The sequence below is a fragment of the Pelophylax lessonae genome (assembly GCF_965119305.1).
Source record: "Pelophylax lessonae genome assembly, chromosome: 2".
NCBI classification, from domain to species: domain Eukaryota; kingdom Metazoa; phylum Chordata; class Amphibia; order Anura; family Ranidae; genus Pelophylax; species Pelophylax lessonae.
Genome location: NC_138769.1, coordinates 313361993 through 313377163, shown reverse-complemented (window position 1 = coordinate 313377163; position 15171 = coordinate 313361993). Strand labels below are relative to the sequence as shown.

Sequence of the window (15171 nt, the reverse complement as noted above, 5' to 3'; positions counted from 1 at the left end):
CCACTAGGCAGCCACACAAATACAAAAAGGGCATGTATGTGTACAGCTGCAGGACAGAGACGGCCACAGATGAAGGGCCCTGTACAGGCGACCACTTTCTGATGGGCTTGCACACCTAAATTTGGGTCCTAGTCTACACACACCAGAGCACATCACTAACAAGTATGTATGGCAAAAAAAAATAATATTATATAAAAATTAATCAATGAATTCTAAGATATAGGTAGCTGAAATGATAGAAGTCTTTGTACCTAGAATCAATTCAAGCTCGATCCCACAGAGTCCCACCAAATGCAACAGTAAGCTTCCCATGGCGATAGGGAGGCTTGGTGGCGGTCAGGGGGCATAGTTAAAAATCAAAATTTAGTAGAAGGGTTGAGATCTGCATAAAAGTGCAGATACAATTCCCTTACAAGGGGCCTGGATTGCGCACAATAAGTTTACTTAATGGGTTTCAGTGCCATCTTTCAAGAAATACTACTATCTGAAGAATGGACATACACCTATACGTGCAAACAAAATGCAAAGGAAAGGGGAGGAACTTACATGCTCTTTTTCACATTTAAATGGTTTGCATTTCTTCTTCTTCTTTTTATTTTTTCCCTTCAAACTATCCTCTGCTGAATTGGCCCAACATTCCACACAGCTATCACCATCTTCTTCTTCCTTGTCACAATTGACACATGAGTCCTCACCTGAAAACATTAAAAATGTAATGATTAAATTAAAATTGTTTCATATTTTCATTTTGAACAAAAAAAAAAAAAAAAAACTTGTAGCAACTTTAAAGTGATTGTAAACCCTTAACCATTGATACTTCCTCCAGCTTTCTAACTGAAAGCCCTTACAGGAGGTACAGGTAGCAAGCTGGGAGGAAGAGTGTGTAAGGAGCCAGACATTGCCATATCAATCCACTGATGGTGGGTGCAATGCTTTGTACGCTGCTGTAATGAAAAAAATGGCAGGGGGAAAAAAAAAAAAAAAAAAGAAAAAAAACCACGTATTTATTATTATTTTTCAAAGGTGAACCTTACCTTTAAAGCCCAACAACATCTATGCAGCACCACTGCACCTTTCGTTTTTACACTTTTTCCATGCGTACTTGGTGTGGCTGTGTGATGTTGCCCTCAGTCAATGGGTGGTACTGCATTCTGCAGAGAGCGGTGCCGCATACTAATATGGCACAACTCTAAGCAGTATACTCCTACAAGTCCAGGGCAGCCAGATAATGAGACCTCTGAAGGCAAATCCTTGCCATCCTGAGCTCACAAGACAGGGATATACGATGCTAGACATCATTACACCTGGAAAAGGACCAGTACCAAGGGCACAGTGACAAGTCTGTGGAGAACAGCACAGAGAAGAGTAGAACAGCACAAATGGCTTTTTAGATCAGAGATTTGGAGGCGTTCTTAATAGCAGCAAATCTACTTCAGTAAAAAACGTGAATTTAATCAGAGCCTAAATAACCTAAAGAATGTATAAAATGTGTCTTTCATGCCTCCTAAAAAAATAGTACACTGACATGTCAGTGTGCGTAGGCACTGGTTTTGTTATGCCTCTGCAGCCTACTGTACATTGGTAAGACTACATGGGCCTTACAAGTATAGATTGGTGAACATATTACAAATATAAGAAAGAGTTTTAGGGAAACGGTTTGTCTAGACATCATGCCTTGCATCATAGGAAGGATCCAATGAGTCAGGGTTGCGTATATTGACAAATTTACTCCATACTAGCGTGGAAGCAATAGCAAGAGAAATCGCACATCTGGAGACTCCTTGGATCTAGAAAATTAAAACCTATTGCACATTTGGGTTAAAATGCTGACTGGGATCTAAACTGCTTCATATATTTTCATAATATATAATACATAAAAAACACACCACACCTTTGTGCATTTTTATGAATTATACATTTCTATAAAAAATTATATTCCAGTTTTTTTATTTCACCAGAATTGCACCGTAATGCATCTGGCAGATAATTGTAGTGCCCATTTCCCTCCATTTGCTCATGACCAGCATTAGAGTGTATTTTCTTTATTGTCCACTAGATGGAGCTGGTCAGTACTAGTAACAGTCTATTTGGAGATTGTTTTTTTTTTTTGGTTTTTTTTTTTTTTTTTATTATTGATTTTTTGGATGCATTTTAGTTTTTGCTTAAAAACTTTAGGGTCTTTACCTTGTGACATGAGTGTCAGTGTCTCAGATGTTGGGCAGACGTTCAGCAAGGATGCCCTTTTTATAACTAATCATGTTACTGACCTGTATTCCATAGACCTAATTTGTTGAAAAATACATTTTTCAGCTCTTCCTTGTTAGTACCACTTTGCCAGATTTTTGTTGCCCTCTCCAAACTGGTATTATTTCAGTTTTACCACTTCAATACTGGGCACTTCACAATTTGAACAACAATTGTGCGGTCATGGAACGCTGTACCCAAACAAATTTTTTACCACACAAATAGAGCGTTCTTTTGTTGGCATTTAATCCCTGCTGGGTTTATATTTTGCTAAAAAAAATGAAAAACCAAAAAGACAGACAAACAAAAAAAAAAAAACAAAAAACCCTGAACATTTTGAAGAAGAAAAAAAAAAGGTTTATTTCTTTTGTCAGAAAATTTTTGCGGGGAAATGCTGCTGATCGGCTCTCCTCACACACTGAGTGTGATGCGAGGCGAGCCAATTACTGGCACTTCTGGGTTTACATGTGATCGGCTATGATTGGAAACAGTCAATCACATGGGTAAAGAGCCACGTCATCTGATCTTTACCTGAGATCAGGGCCGCGCCATGTGCCTGGCTGCGATCGCTGCGCTTTGCACCTCCACGGGGCACGTGAGAACGGCAAGACTGGGGCGACGTCATCCCAGATCGAGAGGGGATGGTGGTTAAACATTTGGTTTTCTATTGCAAATAAAATATGGGTTCATGAGATTTGCAAACCATTGCATTCTGGTTTTAGATAAATTTTACATGCATCTTTTTTTTGGAAATCGGGTTGTATATGGGCTGTTTGATTGGTTGAACAGCCTCAGAAGATGAAAGAAATCACTCTACATAAGTTTTATTTGTGTATCTGTTGTCTTCAGCTTTCTACACTGTTTAGAAAGTAAACGTCGTCTTAGGATTTTTTTCTTCCTGTTCCAGCAATGGGTGTGGAATCTTGGCATACACCGAGACAGCTGATTGGGGAAAAGTATCCCCACCCCCCTCCACACAGGCAGAGGAAGGAAGAAACATTCAGAGCTGTGCTGTGAATAGACCAGCTCTCGGCTAATCTATTTGCACCCACCCCAACACAAATTTCCACTTGCGTTTATCTCCCGTGTCAGAACTTGTAAGAAGTTATGCTGATAACAGAGGAATGGAGCAGTAGAAAGACAGGGACGTAGGGCTTTGGAGCGTGATAGGTAAACACTACACATACATGTGCCCAGGTCAAATTTCATGACTGGGGTTTACATCCACTTAAATTTGTTCTATTTCTTACTCTGACAGTGCAACTTTCCCTAGTTTTCACTTAAACTTTGCACCAAGTGCAAGGTTTCACGATTTATATATTTGTCATATAGCCTCATAGCTGTATATCATGGTAAGGCTGACTGATTGCTAGTCTCAGGAAATCCGTGATGCCCCTATTGGGTTACTATTGTCCATGCTGGAGAATAAACTATACCTGAGGACCTGCAAAATATTCCCCTGTCCGATTTTACAGATTTGCGATTCGGCTATGCGTTAATTTAACGGACAATTGCGCAGTCGCGTGACGCTGTACCTAAGTACAATTGATTTCCTTTTTTTCCCATAAATAGAGCTTTCTTTTGGTGGTATTTGATCACCTGTGCAATTTTTATTTTTTGCTTTATAAAAAAAAAAAAAAAAAAAAAAAAAAAAAGCGACAATTCCGGGAAAAAAATATTTTTCACATTCTGCTATATAAAACATTCTCCCCCCTAAAAACAGAAATCGCAATAAGCGTATTTTGATTGGTTTGCACAAAAGTTATCGCGTCTACCAACTACTGGAAAGATTTGTCTTTTTTTTTTTACTAGTAATGGCGGTGATCTGCGATTTTTTGTGGGACTGCGACATTGCGGCGGACAGATCGGACCCCTGACTGACATTGACACATTTGGGGGGACCAGTGACATTACTACAGTGCTAAAAATATGCACTGTTACTATAATGACACTGGCAGGGAAGGGGTTAATCATAGGGTTAAATGTGTACCTAGGGGAGTGGGGCTTGTGAAGTGATCATAGAGACCTGTGTTCCTTTGGTCACAGGAGCTCTGATAATTCCAGGGAGAAGAACGGTCAGCTGTGTTTTCAGCGAGGAACGATCGTGAGTGTCAGGCGGCAATCAGGGCCACCGGCCCCGTGCATCGGCTTCCCCACTGACTAGCGGTGAACGAAGCGCGCCGCCGGCAGCGCATGCTCGCCCCCCCCCCCAGCTGCCTGCGCGCGACCGACGTATACCTACGGCGGTTTGCGCAGGAGCAGCTGCCTGCCACAGTATAACTGTGGCGGGCGGTCATAGTGGTTAATTATCACTACCTTACAAGTTAAAAGGGAGGGGGGAGGGGCAGCAAAGCCTCCACACAGACATACAGCAGAACAAAAACCATTAAGGTGGTTGTAAACTTCAGACATGAAAAATGAACAAAGCCTATCCTATAGTGTGCATCTGCCTTATTCCAAAGAACTTGTGCCATTTTGCGATTATTCCTTCCCTCTGCTATCTGTACAAGTCACACCTAAAAGGTCTATGCCAACACAGCAGAATCCTGGGTGACGAGCCTGTGTAGACATCAGATCCCCACCCCCTGCCTTCTAGTGCAGAGAAAAATCCTTTGATCTGTGTACTTTAGAAGGCTAAAGAAAAATGAGGGCTGTAGATAAAACAGGTACAATTTACGCAGGAGGATATGTTTATCTGTGTATCACCTAATGCTAGTCACTTCACTGTGTATATGTATCTATATCAATCTATCCAGTGCCTTGCAAAAGTATTCACCAACCCCCCTTGACTTTTTACCCATTTAGTTACATTACAGCCTTAAGTTCAATGTTTTGTTAATCTGAATTTTTTGTGCTGGTTTAGAACACAATAGTCTAAGTTGGTGAAGTGAAATGAGAAAAATATCCATAAAAACTTTAGAAATAGAAAATTGGCACGTGTGTATGCATTCACCCCCTTTGTTATGAAGCCCAAAAAAAGCCTTTGGTGCAACCGATTACCTTCAGAAGTCACAAAATTAGTGAAATGATGTCCACCTGTGTGCAATCTGAGTGTCACATGATCTGTCATTACATATACACACCTTTTTTGAAAAGCCCCAGAGGCTGCAACACTTTTTTTTTTCAAATTTTTCTTTATTAGAAAGAGAACATCCAAGCATACCATATACCAACAACAGGTACAATCAAATTTCAGGTGTGGTGAGCAGATAACAAATTATAAACAATACAGGCAGCATTTCAAAATTTTTTAACGTAGCACTAAGTCGTCCATAGAGCACATCAGAAACAGAATGTAAACCCTCCGTGAAGCCCACGGTCTAAACTTCTAGAACCGAATAGTGAACAGAGAAAATCTCAGGACACCTTCAGGTAGACCCCCCCCCCCCCCACCGGCATCCATCTCATGGCCGGCTACCGGGGAAGGGAGGCCCCCCCTAAGCGCCCCAGAATGCCGCGGCAAACACCCGAGGGTCCACTGGCAGTACTTCCCCCAAAGGGGCGTCGAACTGCGTTACTCCAGGAAAACGACTGAACGACCTTACAGGGAGCCCGTAGTAGAATAGCTAATGCCCAGAAACGGTACAGAGGATGAAAACACCTATAGACGGTATGTCTATAGCCTAGATAGAGAAGAAGGAGCTATGGAAAGTAGACAAAGAAAGAAAGAGGGGGAGGAAGGGGACCAGGGTGAGAGAGGAAGGGGTCAGGGAAGAACCAAAGAGGGGGGTGGGGGGCGGCCGGCCGGCCCCCGCCCATCAACCATCAGCAGGAAATCAACTCCGTGTATTCTGAAGTATATTTAAATTCATGCCAGTAGAACCAGCGTTTCAGGAACTTGTCTCGTGAACCGTGCTCAGTGGCTACTAGATCTTCCATTTCATTGAGGCAAGAAACCTTGCGGAGCCACATAGCTACCGTAGGAGGCTGCGTCTGCTTCCAGAGCGGAGGGATGCAGCTTTTAGCTGCCGTGAACAGAAGTGGTAGAATTGATTTCCGATAGGACGCTCTCGGATATTCATGGTGATGAAGGAGGAAGAGGGCTGGGTCCAAGGTGAGGGAATGGTCTGTAAATTTCCTAGTAATTCGTAAGACCTCCGACCAGAAAGATTGTAATCTGGAACATGACCAGAAAACATGTAGGTAGGTGCCAGCCTCCTCCCCACATCGCCAACAGACATCCGGGCAGGCCGGAAACATTCGATGAAGTCTAACTGGGGTATAGTGCCAGCGGGTTAAGCACTTGTAGCCCACCTCCTGATACCGCGAGCAGCGGGAGGTCTTGTAAGTGAAAAATAAAATTCTCTCAACCTGATGGTCCGTAAAAGATACATTCAGGTCTCTTTCCCATTTGGCAATAAATGGGGGACGGTAAGATTCGTCCGGTGAGGCCAGTGCCCGGTAGACCAGGGAGACCGTGTGGCGAAGAGGGGAGGTGTCAGAGCACAAATCTTCAAAATATGTGAGGCGTCTCGAGAACAGAGACGCCGAAGGAAGAGCTTGTAGAAAATGAATAAGCTGGATCCGTTGCCAAAAGGACAGGGAGGCAAAGGGCGCCGTGGTATTCACGTGAGAGCGCGAGATCCAAGCCCCATCCCTCACAAAGTGCCGGGCCTGGTAAATCCCAGCGGTCTTCAAAGATCTAAAACCGGGCTGATCTACCCCGGGCCCGAAGGCCGGGTTATCAATCACTGGGAGGAGAGGCGAAGGAAAGGGCGCCAATTGGCCATTGTGGCACAGGCGTCTACCCACCGCCAGCGTGGATCCTATGGTCGGATGGGCATCCAATTCCCTGGGGACGGCTGCAACACTTAAGCAAGAGGCACCACTAACCAAACACTGCCATGAAGACCAAGGCACTCTCCTAACAAGTAAGGGACAATGTTGAGAAGTACAAGTCTTTGATGATCCCAGGAGCACCATCAAATCTATCACAACCAAATGGAAAGAACATGGCACAACAGCAAACCTGCCAAGAGACAGCCGCCGACAAAACTCACGGACCGGGATTAATCAGAGAGGCAGCACAGAGACCTAAGGTAACCCTGGAGGAGCTGCAGAGTTCCCCAGCAGAGACTGGAGTATCTGTACATGGGAGGACAATAAGCCGTACGCTCCATAGAGTTGGGCTTTATGGCAGAGTGGCCAAAAGAAAGCCATTACTTTCAGCAAAACACAAAATGGCACATTTTGAGTTAGCGAAAAGGCATGTGGGAGACTCCCAAAATGAATGGAGGAAGGTGCTCTGGTCTGAGTAGACTAAAATTTAACTTTTCAGCCATCAAAGAAAAACGCTATGTCTGGTACAAACCCAACACATCACCCAAAGAACACCATCCCCACAGTGCACCATGCTGTGGGGATTTTTCAGCAGCTGGGACTGGAAAACTGGTCAGAGTTGAGGGAAAGATGCATATCGGTTTTGCGTTGCTGATACCGATATTTTGGTCAAAGCATATCGGTATCGGCCGATATTTTCATACATAAAAAATTTTTTTTTTTTTTTTCTCTCTTCTTTGACATGTACTCTTGTGGAGGGATCTGGGGGTCTAAAATACCCCAAACCCCTCCTCTGCACTTAAAAGCATTCAAAACGCCAAGTTTGGCTGTTTTGAATGCTGTCATCTTCGAATTTGGTGCCAGTACCCGGAAGTGATGTCATGACATCACTTCCAGGTTTTTGCATAGAGACCCGATCAGAGCAGAATGCGGCTTTGATCGGGTCTTTGGCGGCCGTGCAGGCTAGTTGCCCGGGTCCCCTGGTGGGATGGGAGACATCCCCTCCCACTCCTTGCAATGACAGCCGAGCGGATTCTCAGCCGCATCGGTTGTCATTACAAGACAGCTGACCATCAGCTATGGATGCGGGTACCGGGGTGATGCCTCTAGCTCCAGGCACCACTCCGGTACAAGCACTTTCCCGAAATATCGGTCACATTGGTGGCCGATTCCGATATGTCAGGGAAAGTGCATATCGGCCCTCGATAGATCGGCTTTGCCGATAATCGGTCGATCCCTACTCAATTCAATAGAAAATATGTGGTCAGACTTAAAGATTGCTGTTCACAAGCACAAACCATCCAACTTGAAGGAGCTGGAGCAGTTTTTCAAGGAGGAATGGGCAAAAAAAGAAAAAAGTGGTAAGATGTGCCAAGCTCATAGACTTATCCAAAGCAACTTGGAGCTGTGATTGCCATAAAAAGGTGGCTCTACAAAGTATTGACTTGGGGGGTGAATAGTTATGCACATTGACTTTGTTATTTTGTCCTATTTGTTGTTTGCTTCACAATAAAAAAAAAAAAAAAATAAAAATAAACCCATCTTCAAAGTTGTGGGCATGTTCTGTAAATTAAAAGATGCAAATCCTCAAACAATCCATGTTAATTCCAGGTTGTGAGGCAACAAAATACGAAAAATGACAAGGGGGTGAATATTTTTGCAAGGCAATGTGTGTATATACAAGTTTACAACCACTTTAAGTCCATAATGAGGAATTAAATGAGCTGCAAGGAACCGTATGACGTGGCTGCAAGAGATTTTATCTTGTGCCAATTTTCTCATCTACAAAATATTAATTTCAAACAGGTTTATATATCTGATAGACATTGGAGTTATTTTGACAGTACATGTTCTAAAACACTGTATACCAAATACCTGCTTCATCATGGTTGCAAATTCCTTCAGTGCAAGCCACATCTGACCCTTCCCGAGATCCTGGTTCACTACCTTCCATGCTAGATGAATACCCACAATCGCTGCCATTGGAACGTGGTGCTAAGCCTGTTGCAGAAAACATATGAATAGCATTAAAGTATACCTTTTCAATGCAAGAACTTTGTGCTGCAAGTTATACAGTATTAAGGTTATACAGTACAAATACTTGCTTACTAGGGAAGAGAAACGCAAATAAAAAAAGTGGTCCAAAAACTGGTCTTTAACAGCAACCAAAAACATCCCTACACACACTAAAATTTTATATATATATATATATATATATATATAAATTTTTTTTTTTTTTTAATCTAGTCAGTTCACCCAAAATCAACAACAGTTAAAGAAAAAAAACATATACCCTTTTTCATTTTTGAAGACGCCAGAAGATCCCCACTATTTGGACAAGTGCATGAAGAGTTTTCATGTGTTATTACCACTTCTACACAGCTGTTCTCTTCTATGCCATTGCAAGACTTGCAGCCCATATCTGCAAAGCCTGCTGTCTCCTAAAAATAAAACAAGCAAAAAGATAAGACAAGTGGCAAGACAAGTTTTCTGTACAATTGTTTTGTTGTTAGCTATTCATATTTTTCTGGCAATATTCTGTTGCATAAAATTACAAAAGTACAAACATTAAAATTGTGGCGTTTTTTTATAAGAGAATCCATAAGACTCTGAATTTCCATTTAGTGTTGAAAGTTTGTTTGACAGAAAATCGTTAAGAGTATTTACATTGTACCCAAGAAATATTTTTTTCAAAAAAATCTCTATAGGTTTTATTTTTATCAATATGGACTTCAATGACTGGACCAGAAAAACAAAAATGGTCAGTATTATTCTATATTTAATAGAATCATGACTGGCCTCAATTCTCCCAGAAAACCAGTTTGGCCGCTTCAACTGTCATACCAGTAAAGGATACTTTATTCTGGGAGAAATATGGGAGACAGCAAATTGCCAACTACTAATTCTGTAAATGGTAGAGGTCTGTCATGCTGACCTACTGCTTTTATTACCAACCCAGAGAACATATGCAGATAAGGACTAAGAAGCCAGTGGGTCAGCATAACAGGACAGCTACGCAACTATCAAATTCTCAAGAGGTCAGCAATGCAAACCCCCAAATTTCTTTAAAAGGTTTACTACAACAGATTGCAACTAAATGCCATATAGGCCATCATTGCTTTATAATCCAACATTTTTTTTTTCCCACACACAATTCATCTGAAGATGCAGTAATTACCTTTTCCTGACTTGTGGCGATTGTCTCCATACTTTCTGGTGATGATGGCATATCACATGCACATTTGTTTTTTCTCCTGTTTTTCTTCTTCTGCCGCTTTTTTTCTTGCTTGAGCTCCTGAACCCTCTCCTCTTCCAAAAACTCTTCACACAGCTGTTCTAGCCGGCTAATTCCTTGCACTTTCTCAACGGTCATCTACAAAAGAGGAGCTGTATTTTAAAGCACCATGCAAAGCAACTGGTATTCTACATTACAATGTTTAGATAAACACTGCACTCAGTTTAAACTGTGCTGGTCGAATGTCCAAGAGAATATCCAAACTTGTTTTTATAACGTAGATCCAAGCTTAACAAACCTTTGGGCCTTATTTACATGGGCACTGAAGCCCATACACATTATCTGGATAGAATCGGCAAGCAGCTCCAAATACAGACCGTGTACCATAGTGTGCAAGTAAGCTGTACATACTTGAACATTATGGCAGAAGCCCATCCAGCAGTTCAATTTCAATTTAACTTTGCTGTTTATCTACTAGTAACTGTAAAAGCAGATTAACTACTTCCCCCGAATGGATGTATCTGTACGCCCTCGAGTTTCAATTGATCTACCAAGGTCGTGACTGCAGTCTGAGGGGCTATGCTAGGTTTAAGTAATTTAGAATAGAAATGCTGATTTTTACGTGTTACAGAAGTATACATGTATACGAGAACTGGCTTGGGGGTTAAGTAGTTATGGATTGTAGCCCGAGTAACTATGTGGCACACACCACTTTAAAATCCCAGTACCACTCCAAGCCATATATTGCTTGGACTAGAACAGAATTTCAACCTTTGTCAGTTCAGAATCCTTTAAAAAAAGTATGCAAAAAAAAAAATCGAGGCACCCCAGTCTACAAATTGCAAAAGGTAAATGTTAGAAATCAATGGGAAATCTAAGCCTGGAACAAAGCACACAACCGCCTTGATAAAATTATCTTCACACGAGAGCACACTTTACATCAGAGAACCCCTATACACACACACACACACACACACACACACACGTCCCCTGTCACAGAGCTTACCCCATTCCAATCACTTCAGAACCCTACCTTGTGGTGGCAGAAACCTAGAGGAAGCAGACTTTGCCCATTTCCCCAAATGCTGGGGGCGTCCCTGCATGCTGCCTGCTCCGGATCAGAGTCACGCATTGCCATGGTGCGGGCGAATGGCGAGTCAAGGCAGTTACCATGATTTTGACACATTTTTAACAAACAAAAGAGCTTTGATCTTGCCAAAAACGTAAACAGAAAATTACCTCAAAACTCTTGCGTAAGGCATCAACACCAAGGTAAAACAGCATTTGCCAGGTCTGCTCCTCGGCTCTTAATTTCTGCCAGATGCGATGCAGACGCTCATAGAGATGAATTCCCAGGCACGTCAAGACTTCTTCTTGTGCAATGTCTATTGTTTTAGCATGCCTTTCCCGTCGCCTTAACAAAAGGAAAAAAAAGTTAAGCACTTTACAGGTTACAAAAGTAAAAGGTGGAAAACCTTGTTAAGAGAATTAAAACATTAACCAGAATCATATTTGCCTGCTTGAAGTATATATAATATTAAAGACATATCACAAGCCAACAGATTAAACTTATGATGTTTGAATATTTTGTACAGACTTAACATGTAAGTGTAGGCAAACCACTAAATGCATAGTTGAAGTACATCTGTAAAAAAAGGTATTTACTTCTTCACAGAACGCTTCCTAATCCAAATTCTCCCATCCCATTTAAATGACAAATATACTAGCCGTTTAAGGTTTATGTATTGCAGTCAAGGTTATGGATTGGTTGAAACTATGGTTGGATAGTGAAGAGCAGCACTGTAAAACAATGTACCCTGACTTACAGTACTGCCTCTCCCCTCATGCAGCCTGAATGCTGAAGAGCAGGAGTTTACAGGAGGCCAATTCAAAGACATAGGCAGTGTTAAAAATACAAATACTACGGTAGCCTTTAATGAATACATAACTGAACTTTATATCGGTCTACATTTACACTTAAAAAGGAACTCCCACTTTAAGGACTCGTCCCCCACACCTCTTGCACAATTGGCACTTTTAAGGAGCGGGGGGGGGGGGGGGAAGGAAATCGGATTTTGACAGGTACCTGCTCCCACTTCTGTCTGCGGCGCTCGGGAATGGGAGTTCTCCCCCCTGCATTCTTCTAGGACACCAACAGGTCCCAGAAGACTGCATCCACCAGGTCAGGATGCGCAGCGCGAGTGGGCACCCAGCTGTGCAGCCGCAAGCTGTCACAGCCGGGTGCCCATAGTGAAGATGCCAGTGCTGCCGAGGGAGGACAGTGGATGAAGATGGCTGGGGTGATGGGGTGAGCTCACCGCTGGGACTGTAGGGCAGGTGAGTTTTTTTTTTTTTAAAGTCAGCAGTCACACTTTTTGCAGCAGCTGACTTGTTTTTTGACAGGTGCCTGGAGATCCTCTAAGAACAAAAACAGCTAGTTTTAAAATATAGAAAAGTAAACAAAGTGCTAGGGAGCCCAATCTAGCACGTTACATACTCATAACCTCCAGCAAACTCTGGCTCAGCTCTACCCAGGAGATGAGCAATAAAGTCCGTCTCACAGCAGACATGAATGTGTCGTTCATGTGGGCAACATCGAAGACCTTCATACAGTGCAGCACAATAGCCCTTTTCTTTACTACAGTCCAGTTCTCCAATTAAAATGTTGTATGCTCTTAGTACTTTATTCTTGCAATCTGTGCAAAACCTGTCGAGAAAAATTTAAAATTTAAGCAGTTTTTGAAGATAGTAACAGGACAGATACGTAAAATTAGAACAGAGGTTTTCATATTTAAAAGTTTAGGCAATGCAAAATACAAAAAGTTAATACAAAAGTTATTTGGTGGTAATTCGAGAACCAGGTTGATTTGGGCTATAATGTCTTAACTGCAGTAAACACCTCAGCTGAAAGGGTAGAGGATGTAGTCACATGCCACAAAGGTAAGCAGGACAGAGGAAGGGGTAGACCCCAAGAGCTGCGGACAACATAACTCCAGCATAATCAATGGGTGTTTATGTGGAGCTCCACTTTGACACAGCAGAGCTGAAGCAAAGGCACATCCCCTGAGACACTAGCAAAAAAAAAAAAAAAAAACTGAAGCACAGTGATAGCAGGAGGGCGTATTTTGGGCTGGCCAAAAGTTTTTGTATGCCAGTGTCCAATCCACTGCAAACTTTTAACGAGCTTAATGCAGCTGCTAAATTCCTCTTTATATTAAGTCTCTGTTTGTAGCAATTTTAACCCAAGTCACATTGGGTTAGCCCTCATTTACACTTTGCTAAGTGCAGCCAGCCAATTTAGGAAGAGCTTCTGCATGTTTGTAGACATGAGAGTTCAGGAGCAGAACAGCATTCTTATTCGGATTGCCAGAAAATCAGCTAGTACAAAATAGAGGGGAAATTACCTGTGTTTCCGTAGGTAATTTTCCAAAGTTTCCAAAAGACAGCTTGAATCAATTAAAACCACTTCATCACGGCATTCCTGGGACATGACTTCCCAAATATCCATCCAGTTTCCACTACAAAGAGATTAGGTAAAGTATAACTTCTAAATGCTTACAGTTTACACACAGGCAAATTGTCACATGTTAAGCTGTCCTACTGTAGAACAGGACAATTAAATGGAGAAAAAGGAACTCCATGATACAAAACAAGTTTGCTCAGGGAGATAAAGGTTTAGTGGACTTTAAAGGCACATATTAAGTAGGCAAAAGACTACCATAAGTATAAAAAACATATATTCTTTTATTTAACCAAAGTTTTTTTTTTATAAAAAATAGAACAAAAGTTCAAGAAGCAAAACTATACAATGACATACATATTATTTGAAATAAGAACATACATCATATCTATAGGTCAAAATATTAGATACACAGATATTGTAGTAGTTACACTTTGTGAGTATTAGGATCGTGGTCTGAAGAGGTCGACGCGTTTCGCCTTAGCTTCTTCTGGACCTCAGACGCTAATATACAATTTTATCTCTTTTAGTAGAAACAGAAACATGCAATTAGTACAAAGCATTTTATGTTACATTTTATTCCTATATCTTTTATTAATTTGTTAATCAAAACAACACACCTCTCAAAATGCAGAAAAACCGTGTGATCCGTGGTCATCAGTATCAGTATATCATATTGATCATAGAGTAGTAAAAAATAGGCGGGAAGTGAAGAGGGAGAAAAAAGGCCCAAAAACTGGTGGAATGGGCCACCTATATATATGGGGCAAAGGGGAAACATATAAATCTCAAAAAGGTATTTCAATATCCTCAAATATTAGTAATGATTTATGTTATATTTACCTCAAATTCCCACACTGGAATCTATCGAGGATTCAGGTCGGGATCAGAGTAGTGATATGGAGGCTGCTATTGGCTGTATCACATGAAGGTCTAGTAAAAGAAGTAGTGTATATATTTGTTTCCATCTCATCCATTCAATAGAAATGGAGAGACAAAAACATAAAACCACAAGGTTCTATACTTATAAATATATCTCCAAATTAATTCATTTTACCTTTGTATCCTTCTGTCTAATCTTAGACCATATTGGGACCCAGTCCCCTTATAGCAGTAGATATTGATGTCTTGTAACGTTAGATGGAAAAGTTCCCCCCAGATTTGTAGTGTATCCGCTAGGGTGTAATCAGATAATAGTAGATTATATTCACAAAAAGGGGGTATATATCTCAATTTAAATCCCTTATGTTAATGTATATATTCATATATACATATATTTTATTACTTACATAGTAGAGTATATTCCAGTGTATAACAATGGTATTATGGATATTGCAGCTGAAATTGCTTGTGAATATAGTTCCCAGGGATAGAAAAGGTATAGTCATCTGGTTCAAAAGGGGGCGACCTAAGACAATTTCAATAGAAAAGCATGTCTAGATTAGTTGGACTA

The 15171-nt window shown here is 41.4% G+C and overlaps 1 protein-coding gene across 1 annotated transcript in view; it reads right to left on the bottom strand.

The window, feature by feature from the left end:
• The window catches only part of GGNBP2 (gametogenetin binding protein 2), a 56037-nt gene that overhangs the window by 14885 nt on the left and 25981 nt on the right, over positions 1 to 15171 (bottom strand). The window contains exons 5-11 of the mRNA XM_082248350.1: positions 13663 to 13776; positions 12756 to 12965; positions 11498 to 11672; positions 10202 to 10396; positions 9317 to 9464; positions 8899 to 9024; positions 547 to 695 (exon numbers count right to left, since the gene is read on the bottom strand). Of these exons, the coding sequence (XP_082104476.1) occupies positions 547 to 695; positions 8899 to 9024; positions 9317 to 9464; positions 10202 to 10396; positions 11498 to 11672; positions 12756 to 12965; positions 13663 to 13776 (1117 nt within the window). The remainder of the gene's footprint in view (positions 1 to 546; positions 696 to 8898; positions 9025 to 9316; positions 9465 to 10201; positions 10397 to 11497; positions 11673 to 12755; positions 12966 to 13662; positions 13777 to 15171) is intronic.